The sequence below is a fragment of the Sinohyriopsis cumingii genome, chromosome 16 (assembly GCF_028554795.1).
Source record: "Sinohyriopsis cumingii isolate HCF-2022 chromosome 16, ASM2855479v2, whole genome shotgun sequence".
Taxonomy (NCBI): domain Eukaryota; kingdom Metazoa; phylum Mollusca; class Bivalvia; order Unionida; family Unionidae; genus Sinohyriopsis; species Sinohyriopsis cumingii.
This window is the reverse complement of record NC_142976.1, coordinates 73,762,790-73,786,898: the sequence shown is the minus strand read 5'-3', so window position 1 is coordinate 73,786,898 and position 24,109 is coordinate 73,762,790. Positions and strand designations below refer to the sequence as shown.

General features: G+C 35.6%; 1 protein-coding gene across 1 annotated transcript in view; it reads left to right on the top strand.

The window, feature by feature from the left end:
* Positions 1-24,109, top strand: part of LOC149780787 (uncharacterized) — a 78,043-nt gene that overhangs the window by 48,992 nt on the left and 4,942 nt on the right. Inside the window, exons 3-7 of the mRNA XM_089937863.1 lie at positions 4,682-4,705; positions 11,194-11,229; positions 14,029-14,052; positions 14,511-14,534; positions 21,271-21,354. Coding sequence (XP_089793989.1) covers positions 4,682-4,705; positions 11,194-11,229; positions 14,029-14,052; positions 14,511-14,534; positions 21,271-21,354 — 192 coding nt within the window. The remainder of the gene's footprint in view (positions 1-4,681; positions 4,706-11,193; positions 11,230-14,028; positions 14,053-14,510; positions 14,535-21,270; positions 21,355-24,109) is intronic.

Sequence of the window (24,109 nt, the reverse complement as noted above, 5' to 3'; positions counted from 1 at the left end):
TGTCTTCTGGAGTTTGACACGAATGTGGATAGCCACTAGCTTCTTGATCGATTTGAGAAATTCGTTAACGTAGCTTGAGAAAATTGCTGGGCTCGAGTCGTTGCCCATTTGGCATTGTTCTATGGCAGTAACTTCGCAAAGTCTTGAATACTTTTAACAAGTAGTGTCTACTAGCCAGAACACGAAACAACATATTCCATTATTATTTTAAATTTCCCTGAAGGGACTCGAGGATATTTTCACACCCAAAGATACAATAAACACCATCAATATCTGATTTCTTCCTTGTCAATAAGCGAGTAACTTTGGTTCGTCTTCCAAATAAACTGTTCGGATGATTCAAAGGTTCCATGTCAACCACATCGTAACTTTCGGTAATGCGACTAAATTCTGGATCGGTATTGAAACGTCGATAGTTCTCCTGCACCCATATTTCTACCACTTGATATCCTTGTCTTTCTAACCTCAGGTCTTGCTTATATGTTTGCTCGTACAACACTTCCATAGTGAACTCTTAGAAAGGACGTTCTGAAATAAGCATTACTAGAACTGATAGAGCATTCGTTTTTTTTTAAATCCAAGCCATTCACAGAAAGACTTCTAAATAGCTTTTCTCCACCGTTTCTAACACGTTCTATCCATTTGTCTTTACTGTCACACAAATAATCAGGTAACACAAACTTTTGGCAATGTATCGATGGCTGACTACTATTTAAATTTGAATGGGCATGGTGGGTATTGCGTTCTGAAACACGAACTTCTTTCGATACGCTAAATTCACTTGCTTTAGCGATGGTAGAAGCTCCCTTAAAATAATCGATGCCTATGTGATCTAGATATAATTGTCTGATGTTTTCGCAGCTATGGCGTAAAATGTCCGAATCGTATGGGCAATACTTAAACACTTCTTCTTGAAAGTCAAACGCGTTTGAAGAGTGAGTTTTGTATCAAAGGTAGTCCGCTTCATGTTTTCTACGTTCATATCGTCCTGGTCGCACTAGTGAACGTCGGACAGATTAGGGAGCACAACGTGTTTATTTGTTTCGTTATTGAGAAAGTGTGGAAGGTAACCGTTGGTCATTTGTGTCATTCTAAACAATTCAGGATTTCTACTCAAAACCACGACCAAATAACTCGAAATATATGAACTGTATTTCTCTCACTTTCATGTGGATGGGTTCGGCTCCGTTCATGGTGACTGTAGAATATTTTATACCTTGTTCTGAGTAATATTTCAAAAGAAACAAGAAATTGTTCATTGTATCCAGAGAAAATCTTTCGTTTTCTTCTTGCGTTGGTCTTCCTTGACGTATTAATCCAGATATTCTCATATTTTTGTAAGTTGCATTAATGTTCAAAGTCCACGATTTGTTCACGAAAACGGCATCTTTTGTCCTGGACAGAAGTGTTGCTTGGAGTACGTGTTTCTGAAATGATGTCCACAAGTGAGGAACAGTCATAATAATTCGCAAGCCCATATCCGTTCTTGGTTAACTTGTTTCATGCAATATTGTTCGTAAGAAGTTGTACTGACAAAATTTCGCTTGCAATAATAGCAAAGAATTCGTTCTTTCCTTCAGCAATTCAAGGTTTGTACGCTAACAACTTCAGCATCGCTCTCCGCAGCGAATGTGCTGGTGCAGATGGCTAAATCCTGGGTCACAGTTTTCATATTAGTATGACATCGAAGAAATACTGTGTGATACTAGTAATGGTATCAAGATGGTTTTTTTTATAACGATACATGTGAATATATTTTCTGCCTGGAAAATCGGGACCTTGAAACACGAGAACTCCACAAAGCACTTGAGGTTAACACAAACAACATATATCAAGGAGCCATGATGTCTTGAAGTTTTTTTCATTTTAGCAATGTCATGCACTGTTTCTTGATATATGCCCGCCTGTTGCAAAATGAGATTTTCTTGTCTTCGTTGTTTTTCTCTGTCTGATTGATTTTTTAATGCCCTCCCATTATGTTTATTATTCTGCGGTCTCGTTCTTCTCTGGATACGTTCGCCCCACGACGATGGCACATGCTAAACACATGTGGTCTTGTGAGTTGTTAATTTGGATAACACTACATTTGGTAGCGCAAATGTCGTTTACTGAAAACACTTTCTTGAGTGACCCGTGATCTCTAGGAGGTGAGGGGTGGGTTTCCATCGGTCATGTTAAACAGGTCATTGTATTGTTGGACATGTTGAATTTTGTCAATGACTTTTCTCTATATTAATACGGGGCCCCGAGTGGCCTAGTGGTCTAAAGCGCTCTCCGTTACGGATCACAGCCATCTCACCTCTGCCTGCGTGGGTTCGAGTCTCGGATTCGGCTAATGTGGGTATGTGCGATAGCTTGCCAGTAGCTTCTCGTGGGTCGGTGGTTCTTTCCGGAGTTTTCCCGTATTCTTCCTCCACCATTACTACTGGCCGCCATGTATAGCCTATCGTGTGCTGAAAAATGGCGTTAAACCCTTTAAACCCTGCAACAACAACAACAACTCTGTATTAATTCTTCCGGTGCACTTAAGTCGAGCCAGAGAGGAAACTTAAAATTGGCTTGAGTAATGAAGAGTCTCAAACGATCGTCCTCCTTAGCTTGGCATTGTCTGGTCAATGTCTCTAATAAGGAACCTCCACAGGTCTGTAACGAAACCCGCTGCTTTCACGGTGTGGCACTTCAGATTTTTCCTCGTTAATTGTCACCCTGTAGATGTAGGCCATGGTTCTAAATTTTCTGGAGGTCAGTTTTGCGTCTCACGAATGTGATAATATTTTTTGAGAGCTACCAAACGACTTTCTTTTTTGGTGGATTTGTACCCTTTTTATTTTGTGGCAGAATATGCAAGTCTTAGTTAAAGCTCTTTCATGGAGATGGAGGTGAATATAGTACTATCCTTGCAGGCAAATATTCGTGCGGAGAAAGAAAATTAGTCAAAGCTAAATTAAAGTCATCTTCTCGTATAAGAAAGATGCTGGTTACAGCTACTTTAGTAATCATAGTCATCGTACTATCACTTCAAGTATATGAGATATCTGCAAAAGGTGCACCCTATACATTCACATAATTGTTTCAACCAGAGGTATGGTACTTAAACTGTGCCACAGTGGTGAACTATACAAACGCTGGTGCCACTATATACTAAATGTGATGTCATGTGCCTAATCTCTTCGGATTGGAAGAGAGACCCAATTATCTGACTGATCTGATTAGGTTTCAAGCTGTATATACAGTGGCATTATCTTTTGTTTCGTCCATTCTAAAGGGAGCCAAACCTTTGTCCAAAGGATTAAAGTCAAAAGGTTGTGTGTTTTATGTTTAGTGGATGTATGTATATGTATTTTTGTATGTTCTTGACAAACTAAAACTTAAAACCCCTTTTATTTTTCATTGTTCCTCTAAACTGTCGACCCTTTTCCCATTCACCATTTTAGCATTACCGTTATCGTTTGACCCCATAAAAGCTTTTGACAATGTGAATACAATGAAATGTTAAACATATAGCCGCCTATATATGTATCATTTGACCCCATAAGGCGCTTCCATGTAAGTCATTTGGTACCTATGTAATTACGACATGACCCCCAAAAGGTACACTTAACTACTCATAAGTTTGCACATTGCTAAATTGGAAAATTATATAACCTCAATAAATTTCAATTCATAATGGAAAAGACAATACAAAATTATATAGAATATTTGAAACATAGTAATTCTTTCTCTATAGTAGTCAACGCTCAGCTTGATCTTGAAGTAAAGATAATTTTGACTGTTCTATGTTTCAAGTTTCTTTTATGTCATAAGCTATATTAAGTATGAAGAGGTTTAACAACCTTCTTACGTAGACATCACTATACATGCGCACTTAATAGTCAATAAACTTTTGAACAGTTCAATAATTGATTTCTAAAAAAAAAGTTATAATTTACACGGTAGATGTTGGGTTCATAAAGTTAAAATGTACTATTGTCAAATTATATGGTAAAACGTGTGGATTAAACAGAGGTGAGTGACAAAGATTGCAAAAGTCGCTAAAAATAATATTAGTTATGTTAACAATATTAATTCTTTCGCTATAGCCAATGTTTATCTCATCCGTTGTGTTAAAGTAATTTTAGTCATTTGAATATCAATGAGGTTAGTGAATTATCTTATTCAACTATGATCAACCATATGGACAAACTTCTTAGTGTATCAATGATTTGTTGAATAAGATAATTCGCTAACCTCATTGATATTCAAGTGGCAACAGCAATATAGGTAAACGTAAAAGAAGATATTTGAATTATATTAGCTACGTTCAGCTCCGTCACTGCGTTGAAACAAATATAATTTCGGCTGTTCTTGTTTTCAGATTGGCGTCCTACAATACCAGATTGTAAGTTTTTAGATGTGTGACAAGTTTCGTTCCTTGGTACCATTTCATCTGTGCAGCAAATAGTTGATAAATTTATGCAGAGAATTAATAATAGAGTTTCAAAGCAAAAATCTTTGATACACTAAGAAGTTTGTCCATATGACTAACCATTGTTAAATTAGACAATTCACTAGCCTCATTGATATTCAAGTGGCAACAGCAATGTAGCTAAACGTAAAAGAGGATATTTGAATTATATTAAAGCAAAGTTCAGCTCCATCACTGTCTTGAAACAAAGGTAATTTCTGCTGTTCTTGTTTTCAGATTGGCCCGGTATCATAACAGACGGTAAGTATTAGTATATGTGACAATTTTCGTTCGTTGGTACCATTACAGCAAATAGTTGATAAATCTATGCAAAGAATTAATAATAGAGTTCCAAAGCAACATATTTCATACACTAAGAAGTTTGTTTATATGGTTGACCATTGTTAAATTAGACAATTCGCTAACCTCATTGATATTCAAGTGGCAACAGCAATGTAGCTAAACGTAAAAGAGGATATTTTTATTATAATAATTCTTTCTCTATAATCAACGTTCAGCTCCGTCACTGTGTTGAAATAAAGATAATTTCGGCTGTTCCTGTTGTCTGATTGGCCCCTTACCATACCAGTTGGTACGTATTAGGATATGTGAAAATATTCGTTCGTTGGTACCATTATATATGTGCAGCAAATAGTTGATAAATCTTTGCAAAAGACCTAATAATAGACTTCCAAAGCAAAGATATAATTAACATTTAGCTTAGAGTGATTATGGTCAATGTTGGTAAAATCATAGATGCGTAACGAACGTTTGGTGCATATTGTTTTCAGATAGAGATGTAGAAATATTTTCTTCCAAAAATCGAATGGTAACTGAAAATTAATTGAAAAAGTGTCATAAATTGAGAGGATATTATACTCCTTCAGAAATCATCATCGACGTTCATATTCCTCAATATGCTTTTTGTTAACGCTAATTATTTACAGTTTTACAAACTTATGCTAAGATCTTGTGACGGTTATACTATCATCAATAATATTGTTTTAAAATGATTGAATGTCAGGGAATCACTGTGTAATATGGAGCATAATATCAGAATGCCTTTGTACCAGATTTCATTGTATTGATAAAAACTGCATCTAAATAATCAACTTTGCTATGACGACAAAAATCAATCTAAATTTTGCCAGCGATTTTCCAAAGAGATATGGTTAGTGAAAGGACAGGTATTTTTTCGGTTCCAAGACACCACTGATATCGATGGTAAAAAAACAAAAGAAGAAACAAACGCATGCATCAAGCATCTTGTGCAATCCTTACATATCCCCAAAATGTACTTCCACACTCCAGCACATTTTCCTATAGTTAAGTGAGTGTGTGTCTGTGTGTGTAAATCCATAATATACTATGCATGCCTTCCATTTGTATACAGAAATGCAGTGGGTTGATGCGTGTAGCTGGGTGTTTAATTCCATTACCATAGGCAATTGTTCATGAAAGCTAGGCGATATGTGTCGTTACTAATGGCAAGGGCCCGAGTCCGGCTTCTAATGCATATTTATTTAGAGACGATGCAATTTAGGAATGTATAATTACCTACACCCAGCAGGTGACTTATACACAGAAAAGGGCCACGAGAACATAATAGTCGATATCCTATGGACATGAAATAATTCATTTTATTGGCCATATGATACAAATTTGGTTACGTGAAGTCTGGGACATATAAATAATCCGTCACAATACTGCCACTGTGCGACGGTGCTCTTACTCGAGTTTATCATGCATGGCCATGTGGGTTCGGACGCTGGCGAATGAAAGCTAGGCGATATGTGTAGCTGTTCGATATATAATTCGTGTGTTTTGTGTCAGATAAAACGAGATTTACTGCGAATTAATATGCAACAAATATTGCATGGTGCTTAGGACCTTCTGGAAGAGCAAAGAAAACTGAGATCCGTATCCATTTTTGGTATGACTGACTGGTCCATACAATGCCACAAGGCCCCCGTTCCATTTTTATTATATTATACCGAATGAGCATCGATCCTTTAGTGAGAGAAAGGAACTGAGGAATGAATGACTTCCCGTACATACATAAATTAGTCGATACACCGTGTTAATTACAGAAGCATATGATACAAATATCGTCCAGGTAAGTATTCAATGTATAAATAATCCGTCACAATATCGCCACTGTTCCAGTACCTTCTTTCTTTAACCTTCATTTATTCTCTCTATCGTGCATTAACAACGATGAGATGACCACATACCTGTAACACGTGGAGAAAAACATTCATCTTAAAAACCATTTGAAATACTGAACTGCATTAGAAAATATCTTCAGTTTTTGTTTCAATAACGCGTCTTAATGTGAAATCATTGGTCGCACGTGTGCACTGTTACGTCAATGCATGCGCCACATGATTGACGCCAGAGATATCGCCCAACATTCTTGTCATTGTCTTGCTTTATGTTGAAGTTTTAAATGGTTATTTACTATCAATGTTTGAAATATTCAATACAAAATTTAGAAAGAAAAGCATAGGAAATAGAGTTTTGATATTAACTGATCAAAGATGCATCCATAACGTCTGAGGTAATCTGTCTTTCGAATTTCGTACACTATTAATCTCGGTTAAACCAAAAGCAAGCAAACCATGAGTCACATTGTCTTAATCTCTTCCACGTACTTCATAATAACAAACAAGGTTACGAAGCTATTGGCATTGGACGTAATCTGCACATAATAAAGCTCGACTGGATTTTCTTTTTTAGGTTAGGCGACGAACAGTGTGTACACAATTTTATATCTCTTATAACGAGCAAAATATTAAAACAAAAAGATGAAATCCATGTTTGTTTTGTTTTACTTAGTGTTTACCCTGGTATCACAGAATGGGTTATCTAACCTTTTCCATGGTATTTGTTTTATACCTTTTATAACCGAGGTAATTATTTCAATTTAAATTCAGCTTTAATGCTATTCGTTGTATTGTATTTTCGATGTAAACATTGTATTTGTAGTGAGTCAACGCTTTCATTGTCTCTATGGATAAGGCAGAGGCTGTTATGATTCAAATGTTTGCTTCAAAATAAAACGCCTGTAAAAGAACTTGCGCAGTAGTTTCTTTAAGTTAACAACTTATTTGCAGAGAACGGTATATACCAGATGATACACACTTTCATCTGTTTTTCACACGTCCAGATATATTCCGAATTTTTAGCATGCAAATTTAATACATGATTTTGATCACTAACAATTTTCTAAATTTTAGCTGGAATTTGAAGACAATGTTTTCCGAATTGAAGAATTAGTTGCAAAAGATGGCTGGTTGGCGTGTTCTCTGCTCAATACGCTTCCGGTTTCGCGGCACAATAAGGTCCATTTTGTTTACGACGTTTCAAATCACCTGATGTAACAAGCATGACCTATTAAACTGTCTTCATAAACTTTGTGTCATTCCGATATCTCATCAATCGAAAAAGTCGGAATAGATCAATCAGATCCAAAGTCTTGTGGTTAGTGCCATGTCCATTCGAACAGTTTATTTCAAATATATGCGAGGTTTATGAGCCAAGTCAATATCATGATACGCACCATATACATGCTCTATCTTAATTCATAGTCGCACCCGATCTTTAGAGAATTGTCCTCGGTTCCAATGAATTTGAATGTACACAGGGACGATGAATACGATCAAAAATAAGAAGCGGCAAAGACTTTCTCCACTGCAAATGTTCTAAAATTGGAAAATGCCGGAAAGGCTATGGAGTCAATGATGATTTGCTCTACAGTGTCCACACATAATCTAACGTGGCAAGTGAACGTTCGACTATTACATACTTGTCTTGACACACCATGTAGCTGGTCTTAGCACATTATATTAATAATGTGTCATATTAAAACCGTCCGTAATATTAACATATTGGGACGATCTAATGACATATATGACCATGTGTCGATAATGGGGAATCAATCTTTAGTCCATAGGATTAACGTTAGTATGACCCTATACCGGAAAGGGGAATTTAATACAAATTCAGCAGGAAAAATTGTGGGATATGTGACGATGAAACATTCTCACAAACCAACACACTTTTTATATTATCCATCCCTGGAGAGAATGAAAATTTTAGGTTTCAAGTGTGTTGAATCTCTGATGCCAATACTGCTTTGTTGGGGGTTGGTTCATCACTTTCATACAAATATACCGTTTCGTTTGGTCATCTTACAATTAATACACCACCGACTTGCTATTGCCTCGATAAAAATTGGCAGAAATTGTTTTTGAAAATTATCCAGTGTTCTGTATTGATCAAATCTGGTTCTTTACTTTGTTTCAGACCTACTGATTTCGCTTTTCCCGAGTGTATTACGTTGATGGTGAAAAGAGCATGAGGCCTTGCTACACTGCTAAGCAAGGTCATTGCTTGACGTAATACAAGGTTTTCGAGTATTTTAAGGCTGTTCCAACATAAACTTTCTGCAGCTTGACTGATTTATTGAGAGGGTTACACTGTCAAGCAAAGTCATCGTTTGGCGTAAAACGGCAAAACAAAGTTATTGCTTTTATGTTAGACTAATTTATTGAGAGATGAAAACATTTGAGATGATTGAGCAATGCCAATCCTAAACGACCAACACTCAGTCTTACTGTCCAACACTCACTTTTACGGATCAACACATCGTTATTTACCAATACCAACAGCTACTGACCAACAAATAGTTATACTAACTAGCAATTATTTTTACTGCTCAACAACCACAGCTAATGAACAATATGCCGTCTTACTGACCAGCTTTGATTTCTACTGATAAACACAATTGTAGAAAGTGTGTTGAAACATATCCAACTTCAATGCTGTATGAGTTAGATTGATCCGTCACTCTGTTACAAATATAATGTGATCGTTTCATTGCAGTCGAGTTGATACATTCATTGAAATGTTATCTTTCGTAATCCCTGTTGATGGAAAGAGAACGAGACATTTCTGCACTGTCAAACAACAGTCACAACTTGGCGTAAGATAAGGTTTTTGTGCACTTTTGTTACATTTTCTGAATACTTAATATTGTTGTTTTAAATCGCAAACAATATACATTGTTCTACTACCAGACTGATCTATCAAGAGAGCAAAACATCTCCGTTCTTCACTTTTTTTAAATGTACTTGTCAAGACTAGAATCTGAGATAAAAATCATCGTGTCTTTAAAACTAATTGGAGAGAGAGTCATTAGTGAAAACTCGCACGATGGCACCCTACGATAACTTTCATTTCTAACCTACGAGGGCGATTGTCATGCACTCTAGTGAAACATTATATTGGTAAAAGTATTGAGTTGAGACAAATGAGAGCTGAGTCAAGATACAAAAAGGGAATATCAGTTCAGAAGAAAAAGTATGGAGTAGAAACAATGAACTAAAAGATAGAATAAATAAAACTATGATAAAGAAGAGAATATTTGTGCATAAGATAACAGATACGACACGGGAATGTCATCACAGGTTTTCATTTCTAGCTACTGGTGTTACTTGTGTTACTGTGGAGTAAAATACCAAACCAACCCAGTTATTTCTATCGACGGGTTCTGAGAGCAAAATAAAATGCCAATTCTGTCCCCGCATGTTTAGTTACATTTTAAAATAAAATATATGTTGGTAGGGGAAATGTTATAGGGAGAGTGTGACCTAGTCCACAGGGGCTGATACCGTTGCAATTTACCAGTAAATCATACAAGTACTTTATAATACTACAAGGTGGACACTTCTCTCCCTTTTCGCGCGACCTTTTTACAATCAAAGCTGATATTTCAAGCTACACCTCGCGTAACGTAATGAATTTGGTACCGATGTTTAGCTCAGGCATTCGACTTGTTATGCTTATATAAAGGTTGACTTACTGTCTCACCTTTAAGGAATGTCAGACCATTTTCAAATGATACCGGTCTACATGGTCATGATCGCGCCCACATGCAACTAGATCAGTGGAACACTGCCCTATAATTTGACATTTGTGTATATAATGAAATCATTTCTAATGAAAACAAAATTGTGAATCAATATATAAAATTAGAAATGTCATCATTACAGTGATATTATTCTTTTGTGTCTATTTTTTCCTTGTGCGGTGAAATAATTATCGCATTTGTATGTTCGCTGAAATGCCTGCCAATTTGTAAGTAGAAGATTATCTAACCTCACAGACATTTAAAATGAGCCACAAAGTGACTAATAGTAGTGTAAGTTATATGAATTATGTCAAATGTTTTTCTAAAGTCAGCTTTAATCTCTACCGTTGTTTTGATTTTGATGTAAAGGCAACTTCTGCTATTTCGTGTTTCAGCAGGTGAATATGTGGAACTGTCTCAGTCTTCATTCCTAGTTATGATTACGTATGTGCAGCGAACAGTCAATTAATCTTAGCACCTGGCACAGTTAGATGATTCCTATTTTCCAACTGGCTGAAGAGAGAGAGACAGATACAGAAACAGAGAAACACCAAGAGAGAGAGAGAGAGGTGTCAAGGAGATAATATAGGATAAATGCGTTCATAATCTTCGTAGCAGTCTGATATATACTACACCGAAGAATGAATTACGATATATATATATATATATATATATATATATATATATATATATATATATATATATATATATTAGTTTATAGTCTTCCTGATATTGGTGTATATTCTAAATATGAGCATCGACAAAGTACCTTTTTCTGCAGTCAAGATTAATTTCTTTTCATTGTGTAAAAATGTTTCCGCTCTTTATCTTTCAGTTGTGAATTTTCGATGCCAGATTTGCTTCAGATTTCGTAAGTATTAAAAAGTGTACGAAATTTATTACAAAGATATGATGATATATAACCATGAAATAGTAAATAAATCTTGATAACAGACACGTTTAGACTATCCTTGCTTCTCACTTTCTGCAATGACATTACAAAAGCCTTATTTGACTAGTGCTGCACTACGCAAAATATCAGGTAAAAACTTAATATCTAACTTTGCATGCGTGTACATCAGCAATGAAGGATAAAATATTTTACATTACAACCAATTTGAATCAGTTTAACAGCAGTATTGCAATCATCGTGGGTTAATGAGCAGCCATCTATAATGGATATATATATATATATATATATATATATATATATATATATATATATATATATATATATATATATATATATATATATATATAAAACATAAACCATATACAATGTTTGCATACATACATACATGCGAACCAACATTGCATATCGTACATACATACATACATGCAAACTTGCGTACGAACATATGTATGCACGTGCTGTGTTGAGGAAGAGGCAATTAAGTCGCTGCTATATTTCAGATCACACGCTGGATGATGGTTAGTATTAGAAGGTGTTACAGTTTTCATTCGTAAATTTCGCTACATATGGCAACTGCTAGTCGATGGATATCAGCAGCAGGCCTAATCATTGACATGGAGCGACAGTTGTGGTACGACTCTGTGGTCATAAACTAAGTAACAGAAAGGAGCAAAACCAACAAGTTTTGTAAAGACTTAACAAACAATTTAATTATTAATGTTATGAAACGAAAATTCTAGAGGAACTTTTAGTATTATGATTGAATCCGAAATAACCCTAAAAAGGTTCTCATAAAGTCTAAACGAAATGAAAGAATCGTGACATGTCGAAATGGCTTTGTCCAGAACTGTTTTTGACTAATTCACAATAGTTCGAGAAAAATGGTATAGTCCAATTTGCACTTTCTATTTTCATTGAATAATCCAAACAAATGCTTTTCCTCTCACATAATATCTCAACACAATATAAAATACGTCTGCAGACTTGTTGTTACAACAAGAACACAAGAAATAATAAGATTATTATCCAGTATTTGACAAGTATTAGGAGTAGTAATCGTAAACGCATACATAAGCATCTGTTTATAGATCTCACGTAATCTTACACTCTTAATATGTTAAAAGAGAACCTATGCAAGTACACAAAATTTAATTATAGAAAATGTCTATGTCCCAACCCTCTTACAGTATTAGGACTAATGCGACAGAAAGGAGTACATTTAAATTTTAAATGGCTCACGAGCGCCCCCCCCCCCCCCGATTAATGCCGACAGACTAAATACATGAACAACTCAAGTTACAATATATAACAATTTAATAAATATTAATAATAAATAAAACTATTGAAGCATTTTCTGGGTATAAATCTTCCAACTACACTTCACTCATAAATTAATACATTAATTGGCCGGTTATAAAACGCCTTCTTTATTTCATCATACGAGAGTTAACGTCCTAATGTGAGAGAGTCTGCTTTCAACCTAAGGCTTATATATAAAAATATGCCACAAGGAACAAAGTAATTTAATATATGCTGTGTTCCAAAATGAATAAACAGCCGCAGATTCATCGATACACAGCAACAATATTAATGCCCACATAAATCTGCCCAGCGACATTTGAACATAGTCGCGAGTTCAACATCGCTTTCAAATGAAATTACTGATTTGGTCTACTTACAATTGAAATTTAGAGTCATCTAATGAAAGAATGCACATGAAGTACATGTGATGTGAGCAGCGAGGGACCCGTCTTGTCTCATCTGCATGTGTGTTTCTTTTCTGTCATTGAACATTTTGGAATCATAATGTGGGAATTATAAGAATTCTCTTTAAATTGTTATTAACAAAAGGACGCTACGGAATTTCATTTTGAGTGCAGTAAGGGGGATGTTATTGCACTTGGAATGTAGTCGAAATTACAGTACAATTTCAAAATGTGTAAAAAGCTTTAGAAATCATATATAGATCATGTAATTTGGATATGCAGAACTAAGAAAGTACATTTTGAGGAAATCCAAGATGGAAAAATACTAATATATTTTTGCCATTATGTTACCAGTTAAAGAAGACATAATTATGCCTGGTCACTTGCATGATCCACTAGCTATATTATGACCTGTATCGTGTATGGCGTCTATTGCTAGCCTAAATACGAAACCTTGTATCCACAAAGTTAATGTGCAAAATTGCAAAGCACGTTGTGTGTGACAAACCATTCAGCTTGCGGAAGTTTCGCTTATTGGCTCTGAGGCCCATACTTTTTAATAATAACCCTTAGTTGCCTTTTTTCTCACGAATTTAGTACCTTCATTTATAAAATGGTACGTTTCTGATAGATAGGCGATAACTCTTGTCCATACTATTTTTATTCATACGTGTGGTGCACATGCATGGAATATCAATGTGTTCTGTATCGTAGAAAACTGAACAACTCTGACATTGTAAAGTTAACGGAGAAAAAAGGAATATATAATAAATTGGTCTATAGCCAATGTTCATCACATCGGCTGTGTTGAGATAATTTCAGTCATTGTCTGTTTCTGTTTTAGGTAAACTTTGATACATTAATATGTTGTCCATATGCTTGACTTATCATAACTTACGAAATTCTCTCACCTCACTGGTATTCAAATGGTAGCTACATAGTAGCTAAAAGTAATATAGGATACATGACTAATATTATTTGTTAATATTAGTCAAGGTTCAGCTCAATCACTGTGTTAAAGTAACGATAATTTTCCTATTCTTACTTTTAGATGGGTCCTCTTACGCACTTGATGGTAAGTATTAGAATGTACCCCATTACATATGTACATCCAAATAATCGTTAAATCTTTGCAACGGGTCTAACAATGGACTTCCAAAATCAAGTTATAACTTGCACTGAACTCGGACTAGTCATTGTGATTGCTGTAAAACTCAAGTGTACAGGTGTCGTGTGTTATGGCAGATATTTGGGTTAATCAGGATTGGGTAACGAAACTTTTCATAGTCGTTAAAAGTAATATGAGTGAAATGAATAGTAATATTTCTTTCTCTATAGTTTATTTTGATCTCAATATCTTTGTTGAAGTAACGAAATGTTATTTCATGTATCAAGTGTTATATATTATACATCTGCTTACCTATTTCTCAAGTGAAAAATGTTCGAACCTCACGTATATTCAAATGGAAAATGTACAAATCATTTAAAAAGTAATATAAGGTATATGAAGTTCAGTCATTCTATCTGTTTCAGGTTCCACCCTTAACCAGACAGATGGTAAGTATTCGAAGATGTCACAATTTCTCATGTAGATATAATTCGATATTTACATAAAGCTTTGTAAGATGCGTAATAATAAACTCCTGGAACAAAGCTAGAATTTATAGTTCGCTTGGCTTGTTCACTGTGATTGTCAAGAAAATCATAGGTGTGTGACGAACCTTTGCTTCATATTGCATTCAAACAGAGATGTGGAGACATTTTGTTGCAAGAATTGAATAGATATAAAAATTCAATGGAACTATTACCTTCTTATAGCATGATATCCCATTTTTTCTTCTGTTAATTTTAAACAGATAGTTTGTATACTTCATATAGTGTTCGTTAAATATGTATGTTCAAAAGTAGTGTGCCCGGTACTTTTCACTGTACCGGTGTATCGATAGTTTCCGACACTAGGAAATGTGCGGAAATTCCCGAGTAATCTTGTTACGAATTTGATTATATTCGGTTTTAATTTTTCACTACAAAATAATCCAAAACTATTTTTAAAACTACAGTTCTATTTGTCCCATAAGTGAAGAATGAGGATTGTGGCAGTGCCTCCTCTTCACCTACACCTGACAAATAACAAAAGTGTAACAAATATTAAACTTCAAAGTATTTACACGGATACAGCGTTATGGAGTTAGAACTGACTTCTGTGATCAAGGATAATGTAATTTTGCCATTCTAGGATTCAGAGCTAAAGAAAACAGATACCCCCAAAACCTCATTTCAATTTTTGCATTGTTTTTGGATAAATTATATCCAAAGCAATACGTTTTCTGATTTAAATCCACGACTATGTTGATAAGGAAAAATACATTATATTGTCAACACACCATCGAATCCGATCCTGGTAATTTCACATTATTAAATAGATGCAGCATTTTTTTCTCATAAAGTCTACGTTATCGTCCTCTAGAGAAGGTAATAAATATGAATCGAAATGTTCAACACTGTGGTCTTTAGAAATATAGACGGCGACCCAATGGGTTCTTGGGCGATGGCGGCAGTCTGTGTTGATGACATAAACTCCAAAGTCTTTAGGTTTTAGATTAAGAAATTCATCTTTAGCAAACTCCTCTGCATTCCAGTGAGATGTGTGCCAGATATAGGTTATGAGGTTCATTTTCACACGTAATGTTAACCATTGACTTAACACTTATCTTTTCTTTAAAAATGTATATCAAGTAAGTGGGAAAACGGGAAGACGGAGTGTTCTGTTAAAAGAGTTCCGATGCCTTTCATCTCTAAGGGAGTCAACATATCGAAAGATCACTGAAGTCTTTACACCACTCTTTAAAGAGGGTTCCCTCTGGGATGAGTCCCATATTTCTTCCAGGCACTGTTCCAACATTACTTGTTGACTCCTTAACAATCATTTGTAGTTTTGTTTTTACTAGGATTATCGCTTTGGCTACCATAACAATGCTCTCTGTCCAGGAGTGGTCACAATTGTGATTTTTTGGGTTTGTACCAAACAAAGCAGGAGTCCAAGGGTTATGTATCTTCAGACCATCGTGACATCCCATCTATTTGTTTGTCTTCTTCTCTCCTAGGAGATTGATGATCAACTGACGTAGTTCCTGAAATAGAAAACATCATCATCTTTGATATCCATGGCTTCGTGTTCTGCTTTTTTTCTTCTTAATAGTTTAGGATCACTTTTTTCAGAATGTTGCTTTCATTGGTACTTTGTCGAATTCGGCATACAGGATCACTTTCACTGTGTTCTAGATGGCGACTGAAAACTTAAGTTTAACACGGATTTGGTCTGATTATAAAGGGTGCAAATGTCCCTCATTTCTGTTCTGATTTGGAGTGAAAAAGAAATAATATCGTCTTTCAATATCCTCTTGCAATTATTTTCGGTAATGTTGGTCTCTTATAAAGTGCCTTGAAACAGTATCCAATAATCTCTCAAAGCTAGGTTCAAAAGGCTAGCACATAAAGTCTTGTCTTCTTGGGTGACTTTTGTTTAGGACGCAGTGGGGTGTTTGAACTGAATACGGGTATGATGAAAAGTTCTGTTGAAAGCAACATTTCTGACAATGCCAATAAACAAATTCCAGGCGCATATATGTAAGTTCTGATATCGTTTCTTTCTGGACTAATATATTGCTTTCTGTTATTGGTACGTAAGTGCTTTTCACAGGTTGCGCTCACTATCAATAATTCACAAATACTTTTCTGTTGCTGGAATTCTTTTATGGAAGATCAATGTTAACTTGTTGTAGTCACGAATGTTCATCCACATATAGAACACGGAATCAAATTATGTCCTTCAGCAATACAACGTCTTGATGCTAAATAGCCACGACATCTCCCCACCAATAGACACGTTCCTCCAAATGAATAAAATCCTTGGTCACATTTGTCAAAGAGAGAGTAAATGTATATAAGAAATCCCGTGACAATGGTAATGACATCCATATGATTTTGGCAATGAAAATGGGATTTTTGAAACAGATCTCCATGAGTGACTTGAAGGTAAACTTACAATGTATAAGGCTGGCTTCCAGGTCGTGAATGTGTGTGCATTTCAGGAACGCCACCCAAGTCACTTTCGAAATTCGTGATTGTTGCAAAAGGAGTTCTGCATCTCTTCGTTGTTTGCATCTGTCACATGGACTAATACTTTTCCATTATCGTTTCCATTCCTTTGTATCGGTCTTCCATGCATAAGATTGAACAATAAAATCGTGAAATCTAAGCACATTTAATCTTGGTTTGTTACTCTAGACGATACTTTGGTTGTGACAAGTTGATCCACTGATGTATCTTTGCGTTGTCTGCTGCCTGCACGTGAAATGCGTCAAATGGGCCTTACTTCATGGACATGTTGAATTTTGTGCAAGATTTAGGAAAAGGTTGTTCGAAACAGGAGAGTTTAAACTGTCGTTAGTGAAAGTTGGAAATGATCATGGTCTTCAGCTTCGTTTTAATTCCTCTTACATAGAGTCCAGTAAATCCGTATAAACAACAGCTACTTTCTCGGCTGGAACTTAAGGCTTAAGCTTTTTAATTTTGACATTTAAGCTTAAGCATGAGCTGTCATTCAACGATTTTCTTTACGGCAATGCGGTTTGAGGAAGATGGGGAGGGGTTGGTGTTGACAGGAATCACTTTTGTCCTCTTCTAAATCGTTAATGTGTACTTTTGACAAATCCTCTCTCAGACTATGTGGGCAATGCAGCGCGTTTCGTTTTGAAGTTAATTTCTCCTTGGAAAGATATGATCGTTTCATGACAACAGATGATTCGCGTTTGACTGAAATAAAGATAACACTCCCCCATTTTCTAATAGCATACACTCGTTTAATTTGAACCTGTGAAAATGGAAGAGCCACACCATATTTCACTTTTGCTGAGGGATTTAGAGCGAGTCTTCAAAAATGCACAATCAACAGGACTTCTGGAGAAACTCATGACTATTTTTCTCGAGATAAAGACGAAAATACTTATGTTACGCCAAATAAAATAAATCTCTTCAAAAAGAAGGCCAAACGACAAAAATTGTAAAAATATATATTACTAGTGTCAAGAAAATGGACACCGGTGTTATAGTGTTCCAAGAAAGTTAAACAAGAGAAGAAAGAGCAGATTCCAGAAGCAGAAAAGAAGAATCCTCTGATCACTGTTCAAGCTTTTCATCTCTTGTTACTTTCTCTTTTTCTGTTCTTGTTTTTTTCCGAACAAAAGATTGTTCTTTTGGGGCTCGATGGAAAATCGTTCACTCCTACTGCTGTTTCGTTTTAAAATTATCGCATGCTGGCAGTGATGGAGAATGAGGTGAAGGTGGTATCAGTTAAAATACTTACGAGGATAAAAAGTCGGAAAAAAACTAAATCCAGGTCATTTCTCTGGAATAATACTCACTATAGCAGGAGCAGTCGTATTATTACTCCGCAATACATGTTGTTTGTTTGAGCCATGGTATACAGTAAAATACAGTACTTACGCTGTTCCGTAGAAATACTCATGGGTATTTATATTGAAATTGACTTTAAGCGTCTTCTGAGTTCATACTGGGTGGAAGAGAACATGCACTAACTGGATTATGTTATATCCGATCTGATTGATGGAACGTACAAATCAGTTTTGATCTGCTCTTATACTCTATATAGAGGCGCATTTGCCCTTTGTGTCATCGGGGTTAAGTTTTCAACACGCGTCACGGTGTCGATGATGAGTGTATAAAGCTCGACTGTCATCTCATATAGCTTGATGGTTCCGAACAGTTCAATCAATCCCATAGTAAAATTATGTCATAGCTCTGGAAAGGATGCAGGCAGCCATCTTTGCAAGCAGAATCTATGATGAGAAACAAGGTTGTCTCAAAAGAGTGTTATAATATCGACCGATGGTCCAGAGAACCATGTAATCAAGAGATGTGAAGATGTTTGTTCTTGTTAGCAAATTTTGTTAACTTAACGACCTTTTTCAGGGCCACCCAAATTTCTCAACTACAGAGATAGTACTCCAAAATTGCTAATCTTTACTTTTATGTGCATGTGTTTTATGTGTGGATGTCTTTCGTCTTTAGATTTTTCCGTCACAAATACAATTTTAAATCCCACCTATACATAGTAATAGTATCTAAGTAAGTTAGTATGACTATATTTGAACAGTCTTACCATTTACTTTCCTAACACATCATTTCTAGCGAGTTTGTTTGGGCGTTGGTCAGTCTATTTGTGGGTGTTGATCAGTAGGCATTGGTGCTGGTTAGTAATGCTCTATATTGGTTAATAGGCGTGGATGTTGATTAGTAGATGTGGATGCTGGCATGTAAAACTGTTTTCGTCAGCAGACGAGTTTGATTGACGTTCAGTCAAGTTCACTGTCAGCATGCATTATCATTATAAGTTTCTCCAAAAGCGGCATTACGGCAGCATAATGCTAATTTCCCATAGTCGCCTTAGTGCCTTTCTGTGCGCTATGGCAACACAATGTTAATTTTCCATTGTCGCTCTAGTGCCCTTATGTGCCCCATGTGACGTCATATACCCTAAATGGACTTTAATGCGTCCCTATTCGCCATTTGATACTACATTACTTCAGAGTGACATAATAGATTAACAAAAGATTCGACAAAAATTTGAACCGCTAAATATACTTGAGCGTGTTTGTAAACGATTTCATTCATACAAAGAAAAGAAAAGAAAAAATCGTTAATTATTGTAGTTTTGTTTCAACATGCTCTTTTCATATAATTTCCTGCTCTTTGTCAAAATTTTGATTAGATGTAAAGAATGGGTAAAAAGAGCTTGTAGTTGTATCCTAAATTTCACTTAGAGCTAAATGACTCAAGTCCAATGGCATATCATCCTTTATGTAAATGACAATTGTATACCTACGCCACTCTCACCGTCAGCTCAAAATTGTAACCAAATTTGAACATCTCTGTCCCTATAATATTTTTGTCTAAAGTAAAACTAATTAGTTATCAGTCCTTTATAGGAGCACCCATGATTTGTTCGAGTCTCATATTTAAACATTTTTCTTCTAGTGGAACAGCAGATAACTACTGTTCTCTAAGAACGCGATTGAGGCATAATCTGTATCATATGGTTACATCATTTCACATTAATTATGTGCGATTAATCAATGTTTGAGCATTTCATATTCAGCATGTGAAACTTTATGTGGATGACACTGTATTTTAGTATATTAACCATTGTTTTGATCTGTGTTTGCTAAGAGCAAAAAGAATGGAACAAAATATTTATCGACATCATAAGGCAAGCGATAGCTAGATGTATTATCAAACAAGAGACATGCATAATAATAGGTAGGTAAATAGATAGATGGTACATATTATGTATATTTAATTTATATTTGTTAGTTTTTTCACCATGATTATAAGTTATAATTGATTGTATAATTAACCTTGTCCAAAGTTCATTGTCTACCTGAACAATAATTCTTTATTTGGTAAACAAATAATGCATAGCTAACATTTTTATAGTGGTGTGGGCCTAATATTAGGATCATTATCAATCGAAGTAAACATATTTATTATGGTCTGGATCAGGGTTATTCGAATTCCCCCCAAAAATGGGTAGTCTACCTGATTTATCACATTCTACATTATAATTTTAGTAACATAATGTTTAAGACTGGAAAAGTTCCATTATGTCATAGTATTTTCGGGAAATTCTGCTTGTGACCTAGGTCAAGTAGATGGCTTAATAATCTTGATTATCTCGAAATTATGTATTCATGCAATAAGATTTTGAGGCAGAATCATTTGTATTTGTTGTGTTCAGTAGTTTATTTGGATGAAATTATTTATTCAAATTACTTTTTACTGGAAATAGAAGGTGCTGATAAATAATATTAATGGACAAAAACAGTGAATTCAGACAATGACATCTTGAAATATATTATTGCGATCCATCAAAAAAAATCTTGTCACATCACCACAAAACAGGCCACAACAGGTACATCAATTCCTTCAGTGTTGAATCTTATTTCGAACACCACTGGAATCTAATTAGAACTTTATTCATTAGGACTGGCGATATAATTTTTTGCACTATTTTGAGACTTAATTCGCATTACCGCAAGATCTTTTTAAATGTTCGCTTTGCATTATATGGAAATAAATTATTTGCTGAAGTTTGCAAAACTTGTTGGTTTTCGCTCTTTTCTATTTCATAGTTTAACACCATACAGTTGTAACAGTACAGCAGACAAAGAAACAGAGAAATATTAACACTGAAACTATTGGTTTCCTTTTCCAGAAAAAGAGATAAAAATCGCTCTTTCCTCAGTTGGGCACAAAAGGTATCTAACACCAGAAGAATTCCTTCGAAAATATAAAAAAGGTACTCTTGTCTCTCTAAAACAAGCACACACCAGCATACATGTATACAATTAATATTAAAGCGTAAAGAGTAAAACTAATCTGGTGGACGCAGTTTGACAGAATTTATTACGCACAACAACGTAATAAGAATGCACCACTACTTTCGCTGGATGCGCGTGAAACTGACAGCTTTTCGACATCATAACCTAGTCAGGCAGCATATTCGATGAAATACAGTGCCGTGGGAATTTTGTGACGAAAGTCAGTCACTAGTCTACATGTCTTAAGGGAAATCCAAAACAAAAATATAAATATTGTTGGCAGTCTGGTAATCTGCTTTGATCATGGTGACGAGGCAGTTTAGGAAACAATTGATTAGTGCATTGTGCATTTTCGCATAGCCTTTTATACTAATTTAACATGATACATTAAATCCATTTGCTCTGTATCTGCATCAGATTTCATCATGTATTCTGTTCTGCAAAATATAAGCACTTTGCATTTGTGTAAATCATGAATGTTTGCTCGTGTCCATTGTAGAGCGACATCTAACCTCAACGTATTTCGTGAAAGTAAAAGGTGAAATATATGGTGTTGGTTGCACACGCACCATCCAAAATAAAAAGCACAAACATTACACAGATAAACCTGAACAGTATAGGCTGTATCATAGGTCAATATAAACTAATTGCTTGCTTGGGGTGCTGCGCTTTCTCTTGAAGAAACTAACTTTTTGATTCTTCGAAGATCCTTCTGCTACGACATTTATATCTAGCGTTATGGAGACAACAGCTCAAGTTCAAGTGTCAGCTGCGAAAGTGATGCCAACAGCTCACTCTGTAACTCACTCTACGCCATTTGCCAAACCGAGACATGTGAGGCACTTGTATAGAAACCTCGTTCCCATGGGTAAGTACTGAACGTCATCAGGAAATGTGCTCACTACGCTGATAGATACCATCCTGAGATTAGCATATGCCTTGGAGACGCCACTTTCCATGACTTTGAATCAAGACGTGACACGTGGCACACAAAGTGCAATTAAAAATACAGTCCATGCAATCACTCATTCAGTAGTGGTGCTTTCAGTAAGCCACTTGCAACAAGGATCTGTGTTTTTTCTATGAAACCGGAACGGAATTACAACCAGAGTGGAAATTCCACAGTCTGCTTGAGGGAACATTGCTTGATGGGAATGTAGTCAGCGTGACTGTACTCCAGGAGTTGTACGCAGGTATCCTATCTGACAGCAATGTTGTAAACCACGGTAGCAGTCGCATAAACTAAATCAGATCATAACCAAAAGGCGTTAATGAAGCATCATGTGTAACTCCCAACAGATGATACCATCCAGCAAGAGGTAGACATCAATACGGACAGTGATATGGGCACACATACTATGTATAATGCAGCATCTGTGCTGCAAAAAGCAAGCAATAACGCTAACAAAATAGCCTTCTGTTGGTTCACTTATAGATGTTACAGAAAAATATTTAACAAACGATCTGTACATCTTCCATCTGTTGTTTAATAAGGGATCAAACAGCTGACAGGAAGTTTTCAGAAGTGAACAAGCGTGACTCTAACCTAACACACAAGGTACAGCGATGATTATCCTGTCCCGGTAGAAGGTCGGCAGCAAAATGCACAGAGCATAAGGTTAACACGTGAAATATCATAAAAACTAGTAGTTTTAGTATATGTTGATCAAGTCGTTCGAAGCGAAAAAGTTATCGACATCTTGCATAGGCATGGAATGCCAGTTGAATACAACATACTCCTGATGTGAAGCTGAAGATGATGTATCAGATCTAGAGTTCATTTGCCCAGCTCTGAGGCGCTCGATGAAAGAACTGCCGAGCAAAATAAGATGCATTCCATCAAGCAATTATACAGGCTCACTACCGGGACATTATCTGATCGCTCTATAAATGTCATAATTTAATGTAATTAATACACAAAACGTATATGCCTTGTGATAGCAGTACTTACAATAATTTCGTTGCCAGACTCTTCAACTTCCTTTGCTCAGGTAAGCAGTGACAAGTCGTAAGGATTCGATAATTGCTTCACTTGAAAACCAGTTTTCTTTTTAACGAACTCATTGCAGTATTTTCGTTCTGCATACATATGGACAAATTTAATATATAAATGGTCCACTGCCTACATTTACAACTGTGCTTATGTCTTTGACCGATATGGCTTCAGATCGATATTTTGGATATATTTTTCAATAATTCACAGCTGCCACCAGAACAAAGAACACAGCTTTGATTGGCTTTGGGGTACCCTTAAAACACCAGGACTAGTGGCTTGTTTTCATCACACAATTCTTACGGGAATTCACATTGTCAAAATTAAGTCCGATTTCCTCCTACATGGCAATGATTTTGAGTGAGTCGAGCTATCTATGCTTTTGTGACCCACCCATTACATAAATATTGTTGATAATATATTTTACTTAATTTTTAGCCTTTACATGCCAACGGAATATGCCTTTGAAATTTAGACATAATTTTATTTGGCTAATTCCTAAATTTTACAAACCTGCTTTATTCTCGTTTGATCTATCGGTTAAGCTCCAACTATTAAATATGATATTTTCTTTTCAAACGTTACACACACCTTTAGATCAATCGATAGAATGTTACTTAAATCGGGAGACCAAATAACAAAGTTACAATGATGTGAATTTGTACATTATATACAGTAAATTTAAGTAAAAATGTCTGAGTTCTCAACGTATAAGCAAACAAAGACGCTTGGCTTGTAAT